Source organism: Scardinius erythrophthalmus, assembly GCF_964197995.2.
Source record: "Scardinius erythrophthalmus genome assembly, chromosome: 16".
Lineage (NCBI taxonomy): Eukaryota > Metazoa > Chordata > Actinopteri > Cypriniformes > Leuciscidae > Scardinius > Scardinius erythrophthalmus.
In genome coordinates this window covers 4,361,463-4,385,515 of record NC_138236.1, presented here as the reverse complement: position 1 = coordinate 4,385,515, position 24,053 = coordinate 4,361,463, and the positions used below count along the sequence as shown (strand labels likewise).

Genomic DNA, 24,053 nt, shown 5'->3' with positions numbered 1-24,053 from the left:
TTATATTAATGACATTTCTGACCTTAAAACTTTTATTATGCTGGGTTCTGTCAGAAATATGACTCAAAAAAACAAACAAAAAGAAACTTAACAACAACAATAATAATACAAACTGGGAAATTTTTACCTTTGCTGCATATAAATCAACACTTTTAAAATTGAGAAAAAGTCATTAAATAAAAAAGTTTAAATCTATTATATACTTAGGACTAAAGTCATCCTAAAAGACTTTTCCAATCACTGAATAATCGTCCTTATACACACGCGTTTACATTTTAACACAAATATGTTGCGATTATGTCACTTCTAGATCTACAACTCACCATGTTTTGAGTGAAGTTTCCCCATTGTATCACAGCTGTGGTTAACAGAAGTCGTGCATCTCTCGGTCTCAGTTGTTACATTGTATCCCGTTCAGAGAAATGAAAAGTCAAATCCTGCAGATTCCGGAAACATGCGAGCACGAGCATTGAGCGCGCGACACCGGAGAGTCCCGTTCACCGCGAGAAGAGTGAAGGAGAGAACCCGTCGCAGGAGCTCTCGAGATGATCTTCTGCTGCAGTGCAGATGAAGATGAAGATGTGAAGTGAAGTGCGGGAGGGAGAAACACACACCTTCAGACCAGCCCCCTTCGGCATCCCTGCTGCCCTCTACTGACACACACATGACTCGCGCTATTTCAGGAAAGACACTACAGGTGAATGGATACGGGGGGAAATCACATTAAGACATGTTTTGTATTACAAGTTTTCTGAAATGTTATTTTTAAATATGCAATTTAGGCTTTATCTAATTACAAATGCATTGATTTCCAGAACATACATTTAAACATTGGATAAACCAAGTTCCAAAATGATTGTTTTATACAGATGATTGCTCATCTGTAACTGTTATGACTGTCTCCTCAACATACATTGAGCTGCTGTTCAACATATTCCACAAACTTTAACTGGGACTTCACAAACTATCCATCTACCCGTGCCAGCTTTGTGGTTTAACGTCTCTGAGATAGACCGCCGGTGAAATCTAAAGCCAGCTTTTTGCTTTGCTTTTTTCTCTTTCCTGTTGATATTATCACAGTAAGTTAGTCATTCAACAAATGCATCCAAAGCAGTGTGCGTGGCATCAGGCCTGAGTGATTAAAGGATTTCAGCAGGGGTCAAATAACTCCAGAAGTTATCATGAAATCAAAAAGATTTCTTAATGCATGTTTTCCTGGTCTTGTTGTGGGCGACTATATGTTTACAGAAAACATCTTTAATATCTCATCAAAATGCAACTTGCTCCTCAGTCTGAAATAACTTTACTTTTCGGTTGGCATCATTAATCTCTCTTATTTCTGAAGCACCTGTTATATAAACTAATTTTTTTAAAAAATCTACATAACTTTCATAAAGAGACTGACGTTTATGACATTTAATGTTAAGTTGTGCACACACAAAAAAAAAAAAATTTTTTTTTTTTTTAGGTGAGCCAGTCAGCAACCCCTTTCTTCAGAAAATGCAAAACTCTAGTTGGTAATTCATACATGCACGGTTGCCACAGGAACATTTTCCACATGCAATCAGCTTGAGAGAGAGAGAGAAAAAAAAACGAGATGAAAGCATATTGCATTTGCATGAGGGAAAAGAGCTTTTGCAATACTGAAAGAGGGGAGAGATTTGCAATACTGATTTGCCAATAAGCAGCATAAATCGTTCTTTTATTTCAAACAAAAGCTCATATATCTCTCTGCAATCCTACTGAACAGCCTTGAACGCCAAACATCTTGTGTTGTTGTACAATACTTGCCCACAAGTCTATTAACTCTTCAACTAATGTATTACTATTGGCAGCTCTATTGATATTCCAGTGCTTGGAGCCAGATAGAAATTCAGCTGTATTATACTGTTTGCTTTGTTTAGGAACTCTGGCAGTTTCTAACCACAAAACTGGTATAAAACTCTCCAACAATAAGGCTTTTGAGGATTTTTTTTTCTCTTCCTCCACTGATTACATTTCAGCAGTTGTGTTTTTGGAAGAGGAACTGTCAGGAAGAGAAAAAAGCCTGCAGACACTGCAATTATGTGTCTGTTTATCTGGTCTGCAGCCTGACACATTTTAATCTCACATCATATCAGAGGAATGCGATACAGATACCTGCACAATGACGGCTCGCAGGTGTTTACCTGTTTGATCCGGTATCGTCGGGTGATGATATACATCAAACAGCTCTTTGTGATTTTGGGATTCTCATAAAACAAATTCTCACAACCTGACACTTTCCAAACAGCATTTCAAAGCAGGCCGCTTTAAATATGGTGCCGAACAGGTTTCTTACCGGCAAAGGTCAAACATCTTGTGAGAAAGTCGAGTGTGAATAAAAACACACCTGTGTTTTAGAACTTTAATGCATTCAAATGAAACAAAACAATCAGGCTTTGCTTAGACAAGTAGCAAACACTGCAAAATAAAATTAAATTAAATCATTAAATCTCATTTGTACAAACTTCTAGCGTAATGACAATATGCATGACTAGAATTGAAACCAAAACTGGATGCAGTGTGAATAAAGCCTGTTAGCACACAACCTCAAATTGGTTTTCAAATAATTTCTAATACTTTCGTTTTTTTTTCCTGCATGTTGCACCTTTATGGCAACTACTGGATGCAATTTACGAATTAGACTCTTAAAAAAAAAATGTTTCAGTGGGGTTCTGTATAGATAGAACCATAGGGTTCCTGACTCAATTTGAAGAACTCTTTGTTTGAACTCTTTACTCTAAGTTCTTTAAGGATGTCTTAAATGGTTGCATAATACTTTCATTCATGTTTATAAGTTTTTTTTTTTTCTTTCCTAGTGATAAAGTATGCTTTTGAGTAAGCTATTTAATTCATAAAAATGTTTAAAAACTAAATCCATAAAATGAACCCCTAAAAGGTTCTATATGAAACACTTTAAATGAACCCTTTCATGGTCTATATAGAACCTTTTTCTTGTGAGAACATTTAATTCAGAAAAACAAAAAACAAAAGGAATGAATAATTTTCTCATTTTAATCAAATGATTTAAATATATACACATATAAAAACTGAACATAAAAAAGAACATCATTTTTTCATATGCAGGGAGCAGCTGCTACAGTGCATGTTATAAACCTGGATTTGGGACAGCTTATGAATGCAGAATTGAAAAATGTCACCTAGAAGATGACAGTCTCGTATAGATAAGTGCTGTTTTAAACTTTCAAACTTGAAATAAAACAACACTGGTTTGTTCTAGGACATTTTCAGAGGATGAAGCTGGTGAACAGAGCAGGAATATTGAACTAACAAACAAAAAAACAAGAAACCGTTTCGATTCAACAGCAGAACGTCCGTTTGCTTCAGCTCAAACACTGTTGACCAAGCTCGCCAGTTCCTGTCTCTGTTTGTCCACGGCGCGGCCCATCGCTTTTAGAAAACTCTCGACTGTCATTGTGGCGGTCTGGAAACACAAGAGACGACATGATTACAACAAAAACAAAGACTAAATTGTATATTCAAAGCATTGTTTTTTCATGCACTGATCAATTCTAAGATTTTTTTTGTGCTATTTTGCTGCAATAACTCTTTCAGACTATTTGAAAGAAAATAACCTAAAAACACGTCATTCACGTGTTAATTTTATTACACAATGGCCTGGTTTCACAGACAGGGTTTAGATTAAGCCAGGATTAGGCCTGTTACACCAAACCTAACAGTTTTATTCATATCTATATTCTGAAGGGTTTTACAGGTTCATACGTCATTCGGCTGATTTATAGAACATTTCATCCCTACTAACATTTTATTTAAAATAACTTTTCAAAAAACTACCTAATGTACTGTAATTAATCAACTGGGGAAGTATGTTGAAATCTATTCACCTGATTCACTAGTCTAAATTGTTTGACAACCATAAACTTTCTAGAATTAGACTAATGAACTATATAACTTATTTAAGAACTGTTTATTCAGATTTTTTTTTTTTTTTTGAAAATGCATCCTTTCATCACAGCAATAAGCATTTAAGGTCATGCATTACAGTATTACACGGCTCTGTGGAATACTTGATTCTGATTGGTCAATCGCACCATCCAGTGGTGTATCCCCTGATTACAACCAATGAAAACTGATAAAGAAGGCTCATCTGGGTGACTGAAGTAGGCGCTTTATGCTTGCGAGGAATGTTTTGCTGATAAAATATTAAAACTCAAATCAATATTTTGAGGACAATTATTTAATGATGTCATCCGGGTATCGCAGTCTCGCTCTCTCTTGCTTCATACAAACGCAGCTGCTCGTGCTGCCATTTTGCAATGATTGTTTTGTACACTTAATAAGATAACAAACAGGTAAGATATTTAAAAATGCTTTCATCTCACATCAATATCTCTTATCCCCATAATTATTTATATGGCAAAATGCTGTGTAATAAGTGGTATGATTATACAATACGTATCCCTTAAATTTCAGTCGGTTCGCAGAAGCTTTGCGTTTAAATAGCTAATAAAATATTTCAACTCAAGCCAATATTTCGCATCTAATTATTTACTTATGTGGCTAGCAGCCATGTAATCAGTGGGATAATGTTGTTATCTCAGAATAAACCCCTTCAGGCTGAGGCAAGGCCGTCCTGATCACCCTGTCGAGGTTTACTCTGTGATAACAACAGAGTACATTATTGCTTACTTACCACACTTAAGGGTTTTAGACTAACAACACCCTTTATTTGTGGAAAAATCACATAACATTGTACAACGACGAGTACCTTTCCAAAAAGCGCATGAGCCAGAAAAGGGATTTTCCTCAAGGCTCTTCCACTGAGTCCCACACTCCTCCTGTCCAGAAAGAGACACTTGTGAAAGATATCAATTCTCAAAGACTTTCAGTACTGGTTGCGTCACCAGCAAACACTCACTGGGCGATGTTCCTCAGGCTTAAGCTCAGATGGGTCACGTCGCTCTCCATGAAGTTCATGGTTCCCAGCTCCTCCAAACTCAGCAGCTGCTGTCTGGGGTAGATGATCTGACGCTGCAGGGAAAGATCAAATCTCAATCTCAGTGGAGGAATGGAGACGTTCAACAGTTAGTGGAGCTGAACACACACTCACCTTCATGAGTTCCTCCAGACAAGACAGATAGATGTTGAATATGGCGCTGGCGCTCGGTGGGCCGATGTACTGCTTTATATCAGCTCTATCCACAAAGGCCAGATCGATCTTTTGCGTGACGTTGGATGTAGTGAGGATGACCACATTTGTGTGGCTGAATCAAGGAAACACTACTAGGTTTATATGAATATGAATGGACAAACTGCACAGGAAGCCCAATTGCCATAATATGAAATATTCCAAAATGGATCAGGTTATTCAATGGCACAAAAAAGAGGATGGCATCAGACGAAAAGGAAAAATATGGCAGTACAGGTTATTATATTTTGACGAAAGACTAAAAACAGACTTTTATTTATTTGCAATAACCTCGACGATGAATAATGCACAATAAGAGCGGCAACGTGCATTAAGTAAATAGTCATTTTGATTTCAAGCATGCCTTTGTAGATGAAAGTGCAGCAGAGATGAAGAGAAACTGACCGTTTGATCTGGTCGAGCTGGGTCAGGACAGAATTGACCACCCTAATAGCATCAGACGGTTCTGTTCCCGCCTGAGATGCACTCCGAGCTGCTGTGAGACTCTCCACCTGACAAACAAGCATCACTGAACCCTCAGTGATCCAGACGAGCAGAATTGCAATGTATAAAGCAATTTAATAATACCTAACTTTCACTAAATATGGGTATATACAGTAGAAAGCAATTTATCACAAGTTTTGGTGGGGGAAAAAATGCATATTAAATAATCATAGCTTGCTCAAGTCACACAGAGATATAATATTTATTTTAATTAAGTGGTATTAAAATTACTATATTATATTTGAAGCATGCTTTGACATTATCACAGTATATAAATTGTGACTACTTAACTTTTCATGACTGTATCCTTATTGGTAGAAGTATATTATTCTTTAAATACGTTTGTGTGCTGAACAGTGTTGTGAATTTAAAATGTTCACTTACTGTATTTAAAAAAACATAGTGGTAAAATATATTGCATATTTATTTATTTTTTTTCCTAAAAACATGGTGATTTTTTTGACAGTATTTTATGATTTATGGAGATATAAAAAGACATTCAAAATCTCCTCTGTAAAAACTTTATATGAATAAGTCAACAAAATGGAAATGTATCCACAAATAAGTGCATATTTAAATAGATAATGTCTCGATTGCATATTTAAACATAACAGAGTTGCAATTTTGCAACATTTTTCCAAATTATACCCTAATGCAAATTTTGAGTACACAAAATGTTATATATATATATATATAAACTAACGGTTTCTTAAAGACAAGTTAAAGGAAAAAAGTGAAAAAGAAGACATCGTGAATATTAATGTTTGTGTCCCTGAAGGTTAAACATTCATTATTCAGACTGTAAAACACTATCCTTCATAAAACTGCTTATGAATGATTGTACTGGAATTTAAAATCAACCACAAGAATGTTTATCATTCAGACTCAATTATAATCAAATTATGTTTCATAAGAGGATTTGAATGACAGCGTTTCACAGCGTTAAAGAGACTGTGGCCTCTCTTCTCCACTGTGGTAATAATTTTATTGCTTTTATAAACCAGTCTAAGGTGGTCTGATTGTCTTAGTTGGTTACAGCTGGTTTTGGGAGACCAAAAAGCACCCAAAACCCCACTAAAACCATCAGAATTGACCAAAATCACCAGTGGATAGCAGTTTTTTTGGCTAACAATCCACCTTAGACAGGTTTAACTGGCTTTGTTGAACATTGCAACTAAATCAATTACATAAGTGACTTAACCCTTAGGGGTCACACTTGGCTCCTTCTCGGACAAAAGTGGCCAAAGCCTTGGAATGTAACTTTATTTTTCCAGGAAAATCAATGTAATATATTTTTTTGTTCAATAATATATATTTTTATTTATTTAAAAAAATTATGATTTTATGATACTATGCATTATTTACCATTTTTCTGAGATATTTTTTTCATTAGAATAAATATATAAATATTGCTATTTTTCAACAAATGCAATATTTCACAGTAAAATAGAGTGAAGGCCTTTAAAATCCATTTTTAACTGAGAATAGTGGCATCTAGAGGCATTAAAAAAATAAAAACTTGAGTAATATAAATATATAATACTTACATAAATATATAGAGAGGCTTTTGGATCCCCGTTGTTGTTGTTTTTTAGACATAATTTCTTAATTTTATTAGGTTTTGGATTTAGATACATAATATTTAGACATTCTAAAAGACTACTTTTTGTCAAGTGTAGATATTTTTTGTTAGAGAAGTATCAGATTTTGCATTATGATCAATCAAACATTAACCATTTGTTAGAAGGGAACACATGGAAAGCATTTTTGTTACTCTGTATTTGATAATTAAAAAATCTAAAAAAATAAGGAATGGATAGCGATAATTCTACATTAATGTGAACTTTTTTCATATTTTTTCTTATTTCCCATTAATTTCCTATGTCAGTCATTTCTGACCGAAGAGGCCCAGAGAGTTAAAGGAATATTAATGTTAATGTTAATATATTAACATTAATGATGTTAAAAGGAGAGTACCTCATCTATTAGGACAAACACCAGGGCATCTTTATCGTCAATGAGCTCCTGAATCTTCTGAAACATCTTCGTGACCAGTTTTCCACTCTGTAAAACAGGCACAAGTGTTCACAGCGTTTCAGACATGGATCTGAGGAAGTGTTTCAGATGTGACGGATCAAGCTGTACCTCTGAGAACCACTTGGAGAAGAGACTGTGGCTGTTGATCTCCACGAACTGGCTGTGCACGTACCTGAGGAAATGTGTGAAGAAGAACAATGGTGATGAATACAGTACGTTCAGCAGCAGCCTTTTTTATTTTATGAAAGATGTCACACCTGCCAGACAGTCTAATGGAGAGTTTCTGAGCAAGTCCTTTGCAAAGAGACGTCTTCCCGGTGCCAGGCGGCCCTGAGGGTTTATGAGAGATAGGCAACTGTATAAACATGGCATGGGCAGCCGTTCAATGAAGACAGAAATTGCTGAGCTAACAAACAAGCTTTTATTGTCTTACCATGAAGCAACACGACACGATTCCAGGCAATTAAATTGCTGTCAACATTTTTGTCAGAGAAGAAAATTGTTGTCGAAACATAATCCAAGAGCTGGAGACCAAAGTAAAGAGAAAGATCATGTTATGGGATGCCAACAAGTAGGGATGGGCAACGGTTGAAATGTGTCAACCGGTAAAGATTTTGCAATAATGCTTGCTTATACTGCTGTAGATATGCTGTGTGTGCAGGATATGGAGAATAATGTGTCCCAAACATTATATAAACACTGTTATGCAATTATAATTGATGTTTTATAGATTTTAGTCTCTTAGCTCTGAGCTCAAATATGCTACTGTACTCCAAAAAAACTCTTTTAACAGACAGACATATTTAAATCTTTCTTTTCTAGGGAAATGGGCCAAAAATTAATATAAATATACATGTCAATATATGTATATATGTATATATATATATATATATATATTGATATGCATTATGCAACATGCAATATATTTCATATGACCTCTACTGTGATATAAGATTTTGGTTATACCACCTACTTCTGCTAACAAGCATAATTCTGCTGATTTATTTCAAATAATTTCAAGATGACTGTGAATATACAGGTCTTACTTGTGTTTTGATGCCGTCCTCATAAATCAAGCTCTCCCAAATGCCGTGAAACTCAGCTGGAAGACATGAAGAAAAAGATGAAGATGTCGTAAGTCTTAAACATGTAGCTCTCTGGAACAATGTTTTATTATTAGTTTTCATGTCATGCCAACTCCTTGGCTGTTTTTAATGGCGAAAACAATACTTGAGTTATTAAAAATTAAAACCGACACTAAATAAGATGAGACTTTTTCTAAGTCTCTAAAAATTCTAAAACTACATTTGGATTAAACATTCAAAAGTATCAACAGAATAAAACAATTTTCTCAGAGGAGTAGAAATATTACACTGAGCTCTGACATACTTAGGTTTGTTTTCTCCTGACTGTAAATATGCGTGTGTATGGAAAATGTATATTATGTTTAGCATAAAAACAGGAAAGAATGAACCCTGGAAAAATATCCCAAATAGATGACCACAGAGGAGCATTAACTCGATTAATTAACCATTTTTATAGGAACAGATCATGCAAAAAATAAATATAATTCAGTTACACTTTATTTTAAGGTTGTCATTGTTACAGTGTAATTATATATTTACGTACTGAGTAATATTAAGCAACTACATGTACTTACTATAGGGTTAGAGTAGGATTAGGATTTGGTTGAGGGTTATTTGCATGTAATTATGCATAATTTACAGTTATTACTATGGTAAGTACATGTAACATATGCAACAAGGACACTGTAAAATAAAGTGTTACCTATAATTCTATCATTGTTTTATGCCACCATGTCATTTCAAACATATTTATAATTAAATGTTTTTAATTAAAACAGACAACAACATCTTAGGCAGAATGTTTAAGCTGCTATTGATACACAATAAAAGCAGATGCAGATTTAAAGGAGAACTTGGTAGCTTTTTTAACTTAATAAAACTGTCTAGAAATCATTTGGATGGTTAAACAACCTGTTCTGGTGATATTGGTGACTTTCCCCGCTCCCCCCAGCGTTCCCAGGCGGAAAACCAACCTTGCAACTTGTTCACTACCGTCCCGGCAAGATAGAAATTGGAAGTCTCGTGAGAAGCGAAAGCGAGAACGAGAACGAGCGCGAAACACAAATCGCTTTACGGCAATTCGACATAAACACACACGCATGTATGATGTATTACCAGATTACCCACCTCGGTAGACAAAGCTCCACACGATACAGTTGGCTTGCTCCGATCAAAACAAACGCACATGAGCAGCGGTAGAGAAGGGGAGGAGGCCGCCGCAAGTGAGTTTTTTATGACCGTGTTCTGAAATATACGCCCCACAGCTGTAGGGGGAGCTCGTGGGGAAAACATGCGACAACAAAAGGGAAAATCAGCGAAGAAGTGACTAGAGTTCGCTAGAGTTGCCGAGTTCTCCTTTAAACTGCCAAACCCCAAAAAGGTCACACAAAAAAAACATAACAGTTGTCCATGCACTATATTCCAAGTCTTTATCAAATCATCACAAAATAACAGCATATGGATTTGGAACAAGTAAATAACAACTGAATTTTCAATTGGTTACACTTTATTTTAAGGTGACGTAGATACATTATACTTACTCAGATAAGTACTGAGTAATGTACTTACTATAGAGTTACGGTTAGGGTTTGGGGTAACACTTTATTTTACAGTGTCCTTGTTACACATGTTACATGTACTTACCATAGTAATAACAGTAAATTATGCATAATTACATGCAAGTAACCCTAAACCAAATCCTAATCCTACCCTAACCCTATAGTAAGTACATGTAGTTGCTTAATATTACTCAGTACTTTAATATATAATTACACTGTAAGAATGACACCTTAAAATAAAGTGTAACCGGGTTTGGTTTAGGGTTAATTATGCATACTGTTATTACTATAGTAAGTACATGTAGTAACACGTAACTATGGCAGGAATTTGTGAATGTGCTTGAAAGGGGCGTGTCATGGATAATCACCAGCTGGGAGGAGCCAATGATTGGCAGCAGATAGCTCCTCCTCCTCCTCCAGAGTGAGCGTGCTCGGACTGTCATCATTCAGGGAAAAAACATGGATACAGAGGTTGTGAACCTTCAGATCCACAAGCTGCGGAACATATAAGAAATATCCATAGGCTTCAGACTGAAAAATGACGTAAAACCCCCCTTGAAACACATGTAATAAACATTTAAAAATTCAGCATATAAAATATAAAGCAGAAAAAAAACTGTATTTACTTTCGGACCAGCTTCATCTCCTATGGTGACTGACTCCACATTTTTGGCTAGAAATTCATCATCAAACTCTGTCCACTTGAAAGACCTTAAAACTGAGCTGTGTCGATCCAGCAGCGACAACACATGCGTCCTCACGTCAGACCTCTTGGCTGTGCTGCAAACACATATTTATACCTTTTAAATCATGCAGAGGCAAATATAGACATATCAACATGAAACAGTGCTCACATGTGCATGAACTACAGATCTGATTATGTAACTTTTTTAATGACTTAAAAAAAATGTTTGTCATGTTTTGCATTCTGTAACAACTAAATCAGAGTCTAATCATCCTATTCAGTTCATTCACTTATGAAATACCTCTGAGATTTCACATGAACCTCTATGTGCACATCAGGGCGGATGATGCCAACTTCAGTCATGTGATGATCAGAAATGTCCATTACTCAAAGGGCTGTTGGCTGAAAAACACAAAACACAGTCAAAATAGTCTATAAAAATCTATAAAGGTCAAATGTCACATCAGATTTATATAACAAACCCCTTAGTGATCACTCAGAACATCTTCACAATAGCCTAGCAACCCCTCACAACAGTTGGTTTAACTTAAAAAAGTAAGTAAACTGGTTGCCTTAAAATTGAGCTCATTGAAATTTGAATTTTAGTTAATAAAATTGAGATTGGTTTAATCAATATAACTCAAAATAGTATGTTATAGGAACCAAATTAATTATCCAAGTTGATTTGACAACAGAATTTAATAATTTTTTAGTGTAACGTTACATATTTGTTAATCAAGCAACCACCAAAACCACCTTAGCACTACATAGCATTAGCAACCACGTAACAATAACAATGTACCATGGTATTACTTTTCTGTTAGTATGGATGGACTAACTTTATTTAAACATCCAAACATGCCGTCTGTTTTGAAACACACCCTTTATTATCACAAACATCACGCGCGAATCACATAACGCACAGCATGCATGTTTTATGTTGTCTTATGTTCATATTAGAGTTGTAGATTGTGTTAACTGTCATATTTATTAATAGCTCGATTAAATAAAGACAGAACTGCGGAATTAAACACACTCACCTCTCACAACAGCGACAGACAAACTCGAACTTACCGCGCTAACGGTGACGTCACGCCTGCGCCGGAAACGACGCCACCTGAAGCCGGAAGTTAAGCATAGCGGCTAATGTTGTTGTTGATGCAACGAAGAGCGGCAGTGAGACTAAAAATACGCAGATTCTGAAGATTAAACCTGATTCTTTTTCATATAAATAAAGACACAATATGGGGAAGAAGCACAAGAAACACAGACCCGAGTGGAGAGCGGTTGAAGGAGGTGAATATTGGATATGCGTGTGAAAATCACTTTAATTCATTCTGAGCGTTCTGCAAGTGCGTATGTAAATAGTCAGTGAATGCGATATATATCTGGTTTTATTCATGCAAAACCACACAATATTTTATAATTAATGATTGTTTCTTCTGGGCGTTGTATAAATAAGTGGTTTTCGATCTTTAGATGCTACGGACCCCACAAATATGATCATTCTCATCATAAGAATTTATATTGTGACATATAAATGTGTAATTTGTAAATTATTTAAATATTTACTTTATATTGCATTATTACTTTTTCTGGTCACTGTTGTATTATACTCTTAGATGTATTATTATTCATTTATTTGTTATTTTAGTCAAATGTTTTATTTAAATGTTTATTTTTAGTTTTAAACTTATTTTATATGATTTATTTATTTAACGTTTCATATTTATTTATTATTTTAACTAAGTGTTTTATTTATTTTCAGAATTTTTTCATTGGTTCAATTTTTATTTTAGTTTAAACTTATTTTATATTATTTATTTATTTAACGTTTCATATATATTTATTATTTTAATTAAATGTTTTATTTATTTTCAGAATTTTTTCATTGGTTTAATATAATTTATTTTATTATATTTATTTATTACATTTGTTACACTTGTTAGCACTTCTTTGCGATCCTCAGGCCCCAGTTTGAAACCCCCTGGTCTAAATGATTATAGTGATAGTGTGGGTTTGATCTGATAATGATAATGATCTCTTAATGAGAAGTGACAGAACAGCAGAATTTTAAAGAGCAGAAATGTCAACGCTTGTACAAAACATTCATGCACAGTAAAACATTATTCATTTTAAGAACGACTCTTAATGGCTTTGTGTGTCATTTTTCAGACTATGAGGACAAACCCCTGGATAAACCCCTGAAGCTGGTACTCAAGGTGGGCGGCAGTGAAGTGACCGAGCTCTCCGGCTCCGGACATGACTCCAGTTACTATGACGACCGCTCTGACCACGAGTGGGAGCGGCACAAAGAAAAGAAAAAGAAGAAGAAGAAGAAATCAGAGAAGGAGAAATACGTAGATGATGATGAGAGGAGGAGGAGAAAGGTGAGTGAAAAGAACGACTCTTAAACACTATTACATAATGATTGCTCATGATTCCTTAAATCTTGTATATTGTGCACAGTATGAGAGCATGCATATCCATCATATCTGCACGACCTAATGCTACTAAAATGAACCAGAAAATATATATTTTAGCCTTTTTCTTGCCTTGTTATTTGATCAGACTGCCAAAGTAAAGACATTTTACACAAAATTGGATTGCTAATTTCATGTGGATAATTGGATGCTACTTTCTGAATTAAACATGAAACGTGATGAGGTTGTATTTATCATTGCATGATGCACTGGTTTTCAAACCTGATCCTGGGTCTCTCCTATTTCCAGTTTATGGATATCTCTCTCTTAACAAGCTGATGATCTGAATCAGATTTGTTAAATAAAGGAGTCCGAGACATACAAAATGTGCAGAGCATTGGGTCCCCAAGACCAGGATCGAAACCTACTGAGTCATAATACAATTTTTGTATAGCCGTAAAATAACCTTTATTCTTGATAAAATATATTATATTCACCCAGAATATGTAAAAATTCCATAAACTCACATTGAAGTGGGGCCTGACCCATACATAGAAACAATGCCCTGTTGGTTACATTGCACCAGGGTTATTTTAGTTAACTAAAATCATAACTAAATTTTTTATTTGAAAAATGGTATAAAAACCTTTTTTATTTCCGTTAACTGCCAAGGCAAAATTTCTAATTTTCATTTAGTTTAACTTGATGTACTAAAATAACTTAAACTGAAATAACAATTAATAAAAACAAAATTACTAAAACTTTATCTAAAATGAAAATGGAAAATACAAAAAAGAAAAAAAATGTGTGTATATATATATATATATATATATATATATATATATATATATATATATATATATACACACATATATATTTACATATATACATATATACATATACACTACCGTTCACAAGTTTGGGGTCAGTAAGAATTTTTTTCTGGAAAGAAGTTAAAGAAATTAATACTTTTATTCATCAAGGACACATTAAATTGATCAAAACTGACAGTAAAGACATTTATAATGTTACAAAAGATTCTATTTCAAATAAATGTTGTTCTTTTGAACTTTCTATTCATCAAAGAATCCTGAGAAATAAAATGTATGACGGTTTCCACAGAAATCGGAACTGTTTTCAACACTGATAATAATCATAAATGTTTCTTGATCATCATATTAGAATGATTTCTGAAGGATCATGTGACACTGAAGACTGTAGTAATGATGCTGAAAATTCAGCTTTGATCACAGGAATAAATTACACTTTACTATATATTCACATAGAAAACAGCTGATTTACACTGGAATAATATTTCACAATTTTTACTGTATTTTTAATCAAATAAACACAGCTTTGGTGAGCAGAAGAGACTCTTTTAAAAACATTAAAAATCTTAGCGACCCCAAACTGATCGGCAGTGTACATATACATATATATACATATTTATATAATAGTATCTAATTACTAAAATAACACTGGATTTCTCAGACAAAAAGCACTCACATTTACTTTAGAAAATGTAAAATAATATATATATATATATATATATATATATATATATATATATATATATATATATATATATATATCTTGTTACTTTCATCTTACAAATTCTGCATGTGTTTCATCAGGAGGAGAAAAAGAAAAAACGTGAGCGAGAACAGTCAGAAAGTGCCGCCACTGGACCAGTGGAGCCGTTCACCCTGCCGAAGCCGGTGGAGGTAAGCCCACCGAACGCCTGCTTGATCATCAAGAGGTTAGTTGAGTGCTGTGACTAAAGGAGTGTATCGCGACAGGTGGTTCTAGAGGAGAAGAAGAGGAAGCGGGACAAATTTGAATCGGAATCAGAGGCAGATGAATTTCATCCTGGAGTGAAAGTAGAAGTGGAGCAGCCAGCGGATCGACCCGTACGAGCCTGTCGAACTCAACAAGGTACAACTAGATTAGATTAAATAAATGCTTTAATACGTTAAAAGTAGTTTAATTAATACTTTAAACGTTTGTAGTTTACTAATGTTAGCAAATGGAACCTTATTGTGAAGTTTTACCATGAAAATATATATTGACATCAAAATTCGAATCCTTAAATAATATTTTGAGTTATAATTTTCATTTGGAACAAGGCACACTAAAAACTACATTTACAATAGTTTCCATTGCTAAAACTCAAATTAATTTGACAATTTTGAAGCCTCAGTTAAAAATGTATGAATTAAACTGGAATTAAAAGACAATAATTTCAAATTATTAATCTTTTTACCATTTGGCTTTTCCTAGAAAATGAATCCACCCCTCGCCAGCAGCTCTTGGAGCATTTTCTGCGTTTGCTTCAGAGGTGAGACCCTGCGAAAGGCAGATATGTCATCTAATCGTCATCTTTCCTCATATCTGGAATATATGCGGACAATCTTTCTGTCTCAACAGGAAAGATCCACATGGATTCTTCGCCTTCCCTGTGACAGACGCCATTGCACCAGGCTACTCCATGATAATCAAACATCCCATGGACTTTAGCACGATGAAGGACAAAATTGCTGAAAATGAATACAAAACTATCACAGAATTCAAGGTACGCAAGTGTCCGGCTACAATCTTCATTTTCAGATTCTTTTAGGAACTGCTAATATATATTATAGTCCACTGAAATGACATTCTTTTACAAAGTGACTATTTTGTGTCTGAATCTGTGGGTTTGACATCTCCAGGCAGACTTCAAGCTGATGTGTGACAATGCCATGGTTTATAACCGACCAGAGACGGTTTACTACAAGGCCGCCAAGAAACTTCTCCACACGGGATTCAAAATGATGAGCAAAGTAACATTTTTAATGCACTTTGTTTTTGTTATTGTTTGCCGTTGTTGTTCATCGTCCAGTTCATGCGTGCCATCATTATCATTCGATTCGGAAGCATGCGGTTCTACAAATCTAAACACTTGGAGAAAAATGAGTGTGATTTTATATACAGTTAGGGTGCAAATATCTGAGACCACTAGTGAAAATGCTTCTTCTTTTCTTTGCTTTTTTTTTATTAAACATTTTTCATTACGAATTCTATGATCAGGATAAAAATCAACATGATTCAAGAATGTTCCAAAAAGCATTTGTTGTCCGCCCGTGAATGGAAGCAAGAACATTTCCGGATTCCCCCGGTCGGAAATATCAGGGGAGTTTAAAATTGTGATTGCAAGGCCTGGAAAATTATTCACATTTAATAAAATCTTAAAAAGTGATGGGAAAAAAAATCGAAAAAAATAATTTAATATTTTTAATATATATATATATATATATATATATATATATATATATATATATATATATATGATTTAATATATATATATATATATATATATATATATATATATATATATATAAAATATTATTAATATATTATTATGCAATGTATTATAATATAATTGAAGAAACTATTTTTTTGACTAGATGTTGCTCTTTGTGACCTATAAATAATTCCTAATTTTATTCTATATTATTTAATAAAATCTTAAAAAGTAATGGAAAAAAAGTCTATAAAATATATTTAATATTTTTATATATATACATATATATATATATATATATATAAATATAAATGATTTAATATATATATAAAATATTATTAATATATTATTATGTAATGTATTATAATATAATTTAAGAAAATATTTTTTTGACTAGATGTTGCTCTTTGTGACCTATAAATAATAAAGAATCAGAATCTTAAATTTTCCTAATTTTATTCTATATTTTTTCCTAATTTTTTTTCTTTTTCTTTTTTTTTCAAAATCCTAAACTGTTAATTTTTTTCAGGATTACATGGAGAAACAATCACAGACTTCAATGGCGCGTCAGACCCTTCTCTTGTTTTATTGCATTAGTAAGGTGATTCATTTTGAGCAGTCGACGTGATCAATTTGGCTCGAGTGCTCTGCGGGTTCAGAGACGAGTATCCCCATTATCCAATCTCTTTCTTTATCTCAATCCATCCCGTGTCCGACTCCCATCTTCATGGCATACCTAAGACCTCCCGCAGGAGGAGTAAATGGTTGCTGTGTTGCTCTATTTGTGCTCTGTTCACAGGAGCGGCTGTTAGCTTTGAAGCGCAGCATGTCTTTTATGCAGGACATGGATTTCTCTCAGCAGGCTGCCATTTTGGGTGATGATGACATCACACCTGAGGAACCGGTGACGGAGATCATGCCAATCCACACGGAATACCCCAAAAAATCCAAAAAGCAGCCCATCAAAGAGCCCATCATCAGGTAAAGCGCAGGCCGCTGTTGATCTCTGCAGCACTTTTGAACGTTCCACATGTTTGTGAGTGTGTGTGTGTGACTGAGCTGATGTGTTGCTTGTGTAGTGATCTGTATGAGCTGGAGGGCAACGCTTGCAGTTTGACGGACAGCACGGCGGAGGAGCACGTGTTGGCACTGGTGGAGCACGCGGCAGATGAAGCCCGGGATCGAATCAACCGTTTCATGCCAAACTCTAAGGTGCTGCCCTTTTGTGTTATTTTATAATATAACTCATTTATATTATTTCCTAATGCTTTCAGTGTCCAATAAGACAGTATTCTTAGTTCTGTTGTTCCATGTAAAGGGTTCCTAATATGCTTTTCTTTTTTTTTTTTTTACATTTTCAACTTTTTTTAGTGTGTTTGAGCATAAAAAAGGTCTGAAAAGTTACAAAGCACAAAGTATATATCAGAGTATATATCATATATCTCTATATCAGTGTCACTGTTTCTGAACTCCCTGAAACGCCTCTATTGTAGTCTTGAGCTTTCCCAAAAAGCACTTGACCAATCACAACACACTAGTCCAGCTGACCAATCAGAGCACATGCGCTTTGTGAAATATAAGGTTTTGGGTTTTTTTGCATGAAATTGTATGAAAACCTATTCTAGTAAAAGCAGACTCTATGCAAATATTCTATACTCTATTCTATACTCTATTCTATTTTCTATGCAAAGCTCTATGAATTGCTATAGTGTGAATATTATAATTCCTTTCTATGTAAAGCTTTTGAATAACTGTTTGAATTTTCCTTGCTTTTATTTTGTGATTATTTGTATTCCTCTCTATGTAAAGCACTTTGAATTGCCATAGTGTATGAAATGTGCTTTATAAATAAACTTGCCTTGCCTAGACCCAAAAACAAAATTAAGACAAAATAGCATAATAGGTCCCCTTTAATACATTTGCATTAAATACTAAATAAGCATTCAGGAGATTTTCTCCCATAATAGATTCTGTCTGGGCTGTGCTATAACTTAATATTTATAACTAATAGTTGAGACACAGTTTACTTACATCTATGCATTTGGCAGACACTTTTATCCAAAGTGACATACATTCATTCATTCTTTTTGCCCATTGCTTATGCCACGCTTTACTGTTTGAGCTACATAAATGCAGATTATTGCAATATAACCAAAACTTGTATTACCTCTAACCTTAACATTTGTTTTATTTTGCATGTAGATTGGTTATCTTAAGAAGGACTCGGAGGGTTCCCTGATGTACAATGTTGTAAATCAAGATCTTGAAGGAGAGGGTATGAACATCACACTGTTTCAGCTTCTATTACTTTGTATAGCAATGGTCTATATATGTATAGCAATGAGGTGGTAATTTGCTCGTAATTATGCACAATGATTAAGAAGAAAATTAACCCTGTAAAGCCTGACATATAAAATAATAGTCAAAAAATGTTTTAAATGGAACAATTTATTGAACTTTTAGACAAAATATCACCCAATAATGTCTTTGTAAGATGATATTTGAGTTTGAGTTTATACACAATACCACTTCAAACATTACAATAATACAGTTGGGGATACAAAATCAATTGGGTAGAGTGAATTTAAATGATTAGTTTTATGATCTCTGTAGTTTTTATTGTGGGGGTCAAAACATTTAATGCAAGGCAATACAATGATGATTAACAGATGAACAAATAAACATTATTTAAAAGCCTGATTTGAACATGATTTCCCCCCCCCCCCCCCCAAAACATATTCATGGATATTTAAAGTTGCTTCAGTCCAGTAAATGTTCATCTTGAAATATTACTAACAATGTAAAAGTTATTCTTACATTTACTTTATAAAAATCATGAAAGATTTCACAGAAATAAAAGACATGTGAACCAAGACCTGAAGGTGGACATTTTTACAATGATGCAAAAATGCATTATTTTTCTTGCTAAAAAGTATGAACTATTAATCAAACAACTGAAGGCATGTAGTAGATTGTGTGCAACATGTTTTTCAGCAAAGTTTTGATCATGTTGATCATTTAGAGGCCTTAGAAATGGGCATATCAAATATGATGACGTAGCTTTATGCTGAAAGGTGGCTAACCCTGTTGAAGAAAGTTCATCCAGGGGAATAATATAATTTGTCTGAAGAAAATATTGATTATTTTTCACAGAGGAAGAAACTCATCCTGTAGATTTGAGCTCTTTGGCTAATAAGCTCATACCTGGACTGACGTCACTGGGGTTTAAAGACGACAGGAGACACAAAGGTAACAACAGATCTTCTATTGCCACATGCATTTATAATATTTTTAAGGTTGTGAATCACATTTAGTACTGACTTTAAATAGCTGAAAGAGTCTGTAATTAAATCATTAAGAACTAGTCTGACCAGCTAGCAGTCGATGGGTAATCGGTCTTACTTTTTCAAATTAGAAATCTACTTTTTGCTGTGACTGACATAAAGTTATGACCAGTCCTAAAGAAAAAAGTTAGATGACTAACTTGTAAGACTAGTCTAAGCAGTTTATGCAACTGACCACAGAATCACAACCAGAATCTTTACATTTATGATTCACGCATGTGCCTGTCATTGCAATTTTGGCCTGTTGTTTTGTTTCAGTGACGTTTTTGAGCAGTGCGTACAACACTCAGACCCTTCAGAACAACTCTGTCTATCCTGACCTGCTTCCAGAGGAGATGGACATGCTTTACTCCGCTTATGGAGACGAGACCGGGGTCCAGTGCGCTCTCAGGTGTTTGGTCCAAACCTTCGGCTCACAAATATCTGTTGCCGTTTATTTGACTCAGTTGATTGATGGGATTTTTGTGTGTGTGTGTGTGTGTGTGTGATTTAGTCTGCAGGAGTTTGTTAAGGGTTGTGGGGGTTTTACCAAAAGGCTTGTGGACGATTTGCTGGATAAAATGACGGCTGGTGATCACTCGAAGGCTGTCATTCAAGTCCGACAGGTAGTAAAAATCAACAAAAAATGTCTCTTTTGGCAAGCTACTTTTTATGATCATGGTTTTTAATCCTTCTTAGTGTTTTGTGAACAGAAAATTCTAGCAATATACACTACTGTTGAAAACTTTCAGGTTTTTTTTGCAAGACATTAATACTTTTATTTAGCAAGGATGCATTAAATTAATTAAAAGTGACTATAACAATATTTATAATGATACAAAAGATTTCTATTTCAAATAAACTCTGTTCTTTTGAACTTTATATTCATCAAAGAATCCTGAAACAAAATGTATCACGAAATTTCCACAAAAATATGAAGCAGCACAACTGTTTTCAACATTGATAATAAGGAGAAATATTAGAATGATTTCTGAAGGATCATGTGACTCTGAAGACTGGAGTAATGATGCTGAAAATTCAGCTTTGATCACAGGAATAAATGACATTTTAAAATATATTTAAATAGAAAGCAGCTATTTTAAATTGTAATAATATTTTACTGTATTCTTGACTAAATAAATGCAGCCTTGGTGAGTAGAAGATTCTTCTTTCACCACAAACTTGTTAAACGTTAGTGTACACATTGATATATTGTATTATATAATGTAAGCATATAAATAATTATAACATTTTATAATGCTGTGTTTGTATTTCAGAAAAGAAACATGCCGATTGATGACGCTAAGTCTAGTTTATGTGGCATGCCGGTAAGAGTTATACATATTTCATGCTAAAGGTTTCAAATCTTTTAAGGTACCATTTAATGAGATTTTCTGATTGGTGCAAACAGGGAACAGATGAAGCCGGCTCAGTGCTTGATTTCATGTCCATGAAGAGCTACCCAGACATGTCTCTAGATATGCTCAACACATTAAGTGAGTCATATATTACACACCAACACCTCACGACTGTAATAGACGTTTGTTTTAGTTCATTGATGTTCAGGCTGACTATCGGCGTATTTTCCTATCTGTAGGTAAATGTGTGAAGAAGGAGCCGGATCATGAAGACGGTCATCAGCACTTTGACGACACAGCCAAACTCTTGCAGGAGTTCCAGGATGCAGCGGTGGACAGAGTCGGATCACGACCGTCCTCTAATCTCTCTTCCCTATCAAACGCTTCAGAGAGGGATCAGCATCATTTAGGTACCGAGTCATATTTATAGTATACATCACAGGCATTAAAGGGATACTTCACCGATTAGCATTAAGCTTTGTATCAGTAGAAACCTGATAGTATTTTCGAATGACCGTGCTTCCCTCCCTCATGTCCCCCTGAGATGAGAGATTTCTGTATTGTGTGTCTGGAAAAAAGCCTCTGATGATGCAAAAATCGTCATTTAGCTCATCAGAGGCGAGAGACTACAGCCAGTAGGAGGAGCTCGTTCCGCATGTGCCCATAGGGGGATCTCACCATAAAACACCGTCTTTTCAGTTTCGAGTCGACTAGTAGCCTAGTTGTATCATTTCTTCCGATACTGCCCTCTGTAACCAGTGGGCGTGGCTTGGGAGTGGCTTCGTAGGGCAGCGAAGCAAGTGCATTCTGGGAGTTGTTGTCTTTCATCCACATGAGCCAAAAATACATTTTCTGGCTTTTCTCAGTCTAGAAGGCACCAACTTCTAAAATAATTTCACATTTCTACTACATAAATTACCTAATTTAAATACACATTCATCTTTCCAGCGGTGAAATATCCCGTTAAATGCTGCTGAAAATGCTGGAAACATTAAGAACCACCATCATGCCTTCCTTGTGAAACTCATATTTCATATTTTACTGGATTGCACAGTTTTTAATCAGTTGTAATTTATAAATGCTTTGGAATACAGACCTAAAGTTGATCTCTTTTTAAAGAAGACACTCAGCAAATTATTGCTGAAGTGAAGGTAAAATGCAAAATATATATTTAACAGGTTAGATTGATATGCTGACGACTCGTTTCGGCAGTTCACAATCGTTTCGTTCTTTTAGGAGTCAATAACTTTATTTGACAAGCACTTTGATCTGTAAAACTTTGCAGACCTTTTACATTCACAGACTGTTATATTACACACTGCATGAAAGGTAATATCCGAAAAAGCATAATAGGTTCACTTTAACAGGTTAACTGATGTATTGCCTGAATGTATTTTAGAATGTTTGTATATTAATCATACATTTCTTCAATGGGTTTTATGTTAATTTGATAGTTAGTGGGTATATGCTTAAAAGAAATCTTAATTTTCTGAAAATAACTTAAGTTTGTTTGTTGACCGTGACCAGGAAGTTCTCCTCATCTGGGTGTTGGAGATCAGAACGAGATGGTCCAAGACCCGTATGAGTTCCTGCAGTCTCCAGAGCCCGGCTCCACCGCTAACAGCTGATGACACCAACCCGCTGTAATTATGTGCTGTTATAAAGGACTGTAAGCTTGTACAGGTTCATGTTTTGTTTTTAAATAAAAACTCTGTGACTGATTTCCTTTTTTTTTAAATGGTTGTTAAAGTTTTTTTTTCCCAATTCAGCCCTGACTACATGTGTGATCTGTAGGAGTTCACATTTATGCTGTATGTTAGCATCTCTTTTTCGTCTTATGAACTCTAGGAAGAAGCATTTGCATCTTGTCCTCCAATGTGTGCCAGTAATACTGGGATACTCAACTGGATTTGCTTCACGACTCATTTTACAAGCAGCAGCCCAACAAAGTGTATAAAAGTAAAAACAAAATGTCTTTATAGATGGTTAGTCATTGCTAAATGAGGGACAGAAACGATTTAAAATTCACCCCATGTTCACTTCATTATTATGTTGTGAAAAAAGGCAAGTTTATTTCATGCACAATGGTAATTCAAAGTGCTTTACATAAAAAGTATTTTTTTTAAATCATAACAGATGCATGAAAACATTATAAATTTGCTTAAAAAGTATTAAAAACAAATATCAAGAAGAATACATAAATAAGGCAATGCAATCAGTAGTACGCAGAACAGTGCTCATTCATTAACTGTACAGATTAATTTTGAGTTTAGTATTTCATGCATATGCGATGGGGAACATGAAAATGTTCTCCATAATTGGCTGCAGTGTAAAAATGTGCTGAGCTCCCTCATGTCTTCAAAGCACTTTCATCGAGAGTTCTCATTTGCATTTGGCTTTGCATTTTCTAGTGGTAACTAGGTAACAGTTAAAATCTTCCACCCCTGAGAACTTCCATGTTCTGTAGTTATATTGTTTCACAATGTTAGAACTTTTCAATATCAAATTTCAGTCACGCAATGGTCACTTCTTTTTAGAAGTTTTAAATGGATAGTTCACCCAAAAAATGAAAACCTGTATGAGTTTCTTTGTTCTATTGAACACAAAA

At 34.6% G+C, this 24,053-nt stretch overlaps 3 protein-coding genes across 4 annotated transcripts in view; 1 reads left to right on the top strand and 2 right to left on the bottom strand.

Moving 5' to 3' along the window:
• nkd2b (NKD inhibitor of WNT signaling pathway 2b) overlaps window positions 1-623 on the bottom strand; it is a 49,517-nt gene extending 48,894 nt beyond the window's left edge. Inside the window, exon 1 of the mRNA XM_081388086.1 lies at window positions 324-623. Within this exon, the coding sequence (XP_081244212.1) occupies window positions 324-348 (25 nt within the window). The 5' untranslated portion in view covers window positions 349-623. The remainder of the gene's footprint in view (window positions 1-323) is intronic.
• Window positions 624-3,015: 2,392 nt separating this feature from the next.
• trip13 (thyroid hormone receptor interactor 13) lies at window positions 3,016-12,167 on the bottom strand. Of its 2 annotated transcripts, none has more exons than XM_081388682.1 (14): window positions 12,102-12,167; window positions 11,363-11,463; window positions 11,003-11,156; window positions 10,745-10,871; window positions 8,779-8,834; window positions 8,166-8,256; window positions 7,990-8,062; window positions 7,841-7,904; window positions 7,673-7,759; window positions 5,597-5,703; window positions 5,114-5,267; window positions 4,922-5,034; window positions 4,772-4,841; window positions 3,016-3,466 (listed from the first exon to the last, which is right to left on the bottom strand). In XM_081388682.1, exons 2-14 carry the CDS (start codon window positions 11,443-11,445, stop codon window positions 3,371-3,373), a joined length of 1,275 nt encoding a protein of 424 aa, XP_081244808.1. In that variant the 5' UTR covers window positions 11,446-11,463; window positions 12,102-12,167; the 3' UTR covers window positions 3,016-3,370. The 2 variants fall into 2 exon arrangements, with proteins under 2 accessions (XP_081244808.1, XP_081244809.1); XM_081388683.1 differs by having other exon boundaries at window positions 12,136-12,167.
• brd9 (bromodomain containing 9) lies at window positions 12,168-23,166 on the top strand. Its single transcript, XM_081388681.1, has 17 exons — window positions 12,168-12,357; window positions 13,237-13,451; window positions 15,119-15,208; window positions 15,284-15,419; window positions 15,765-15,822; window positions 15,912-16,056; window positions 16,193-16,303; window positions 17,624-17,745; window positions 17,844-17,976; window positions 18,967-19,039; window positions 19,918-20,013; window positions 20,367-20,499; window positions 20,602-20,713; window positions 21,365-21,415; window positions 21,499-21,583; window positions 21,685-21,855; window positions 22,973-23,166. The coding sequence occupies exons 1-17, from the start codon at window positions 12,306-12,308 to the stop codon at window positions 23,071-23,073; spliced, it is 1,884 nt and encodes a 627-aa protein (XP_081244807.1). The 5' UTR covers window positions 12,168-12,305; the 3' UTR covers window positions 23,074-23,166.
• The last annotated feature ends 887 nt before the right edge of the window (window positions 23,167-24,053 follow it).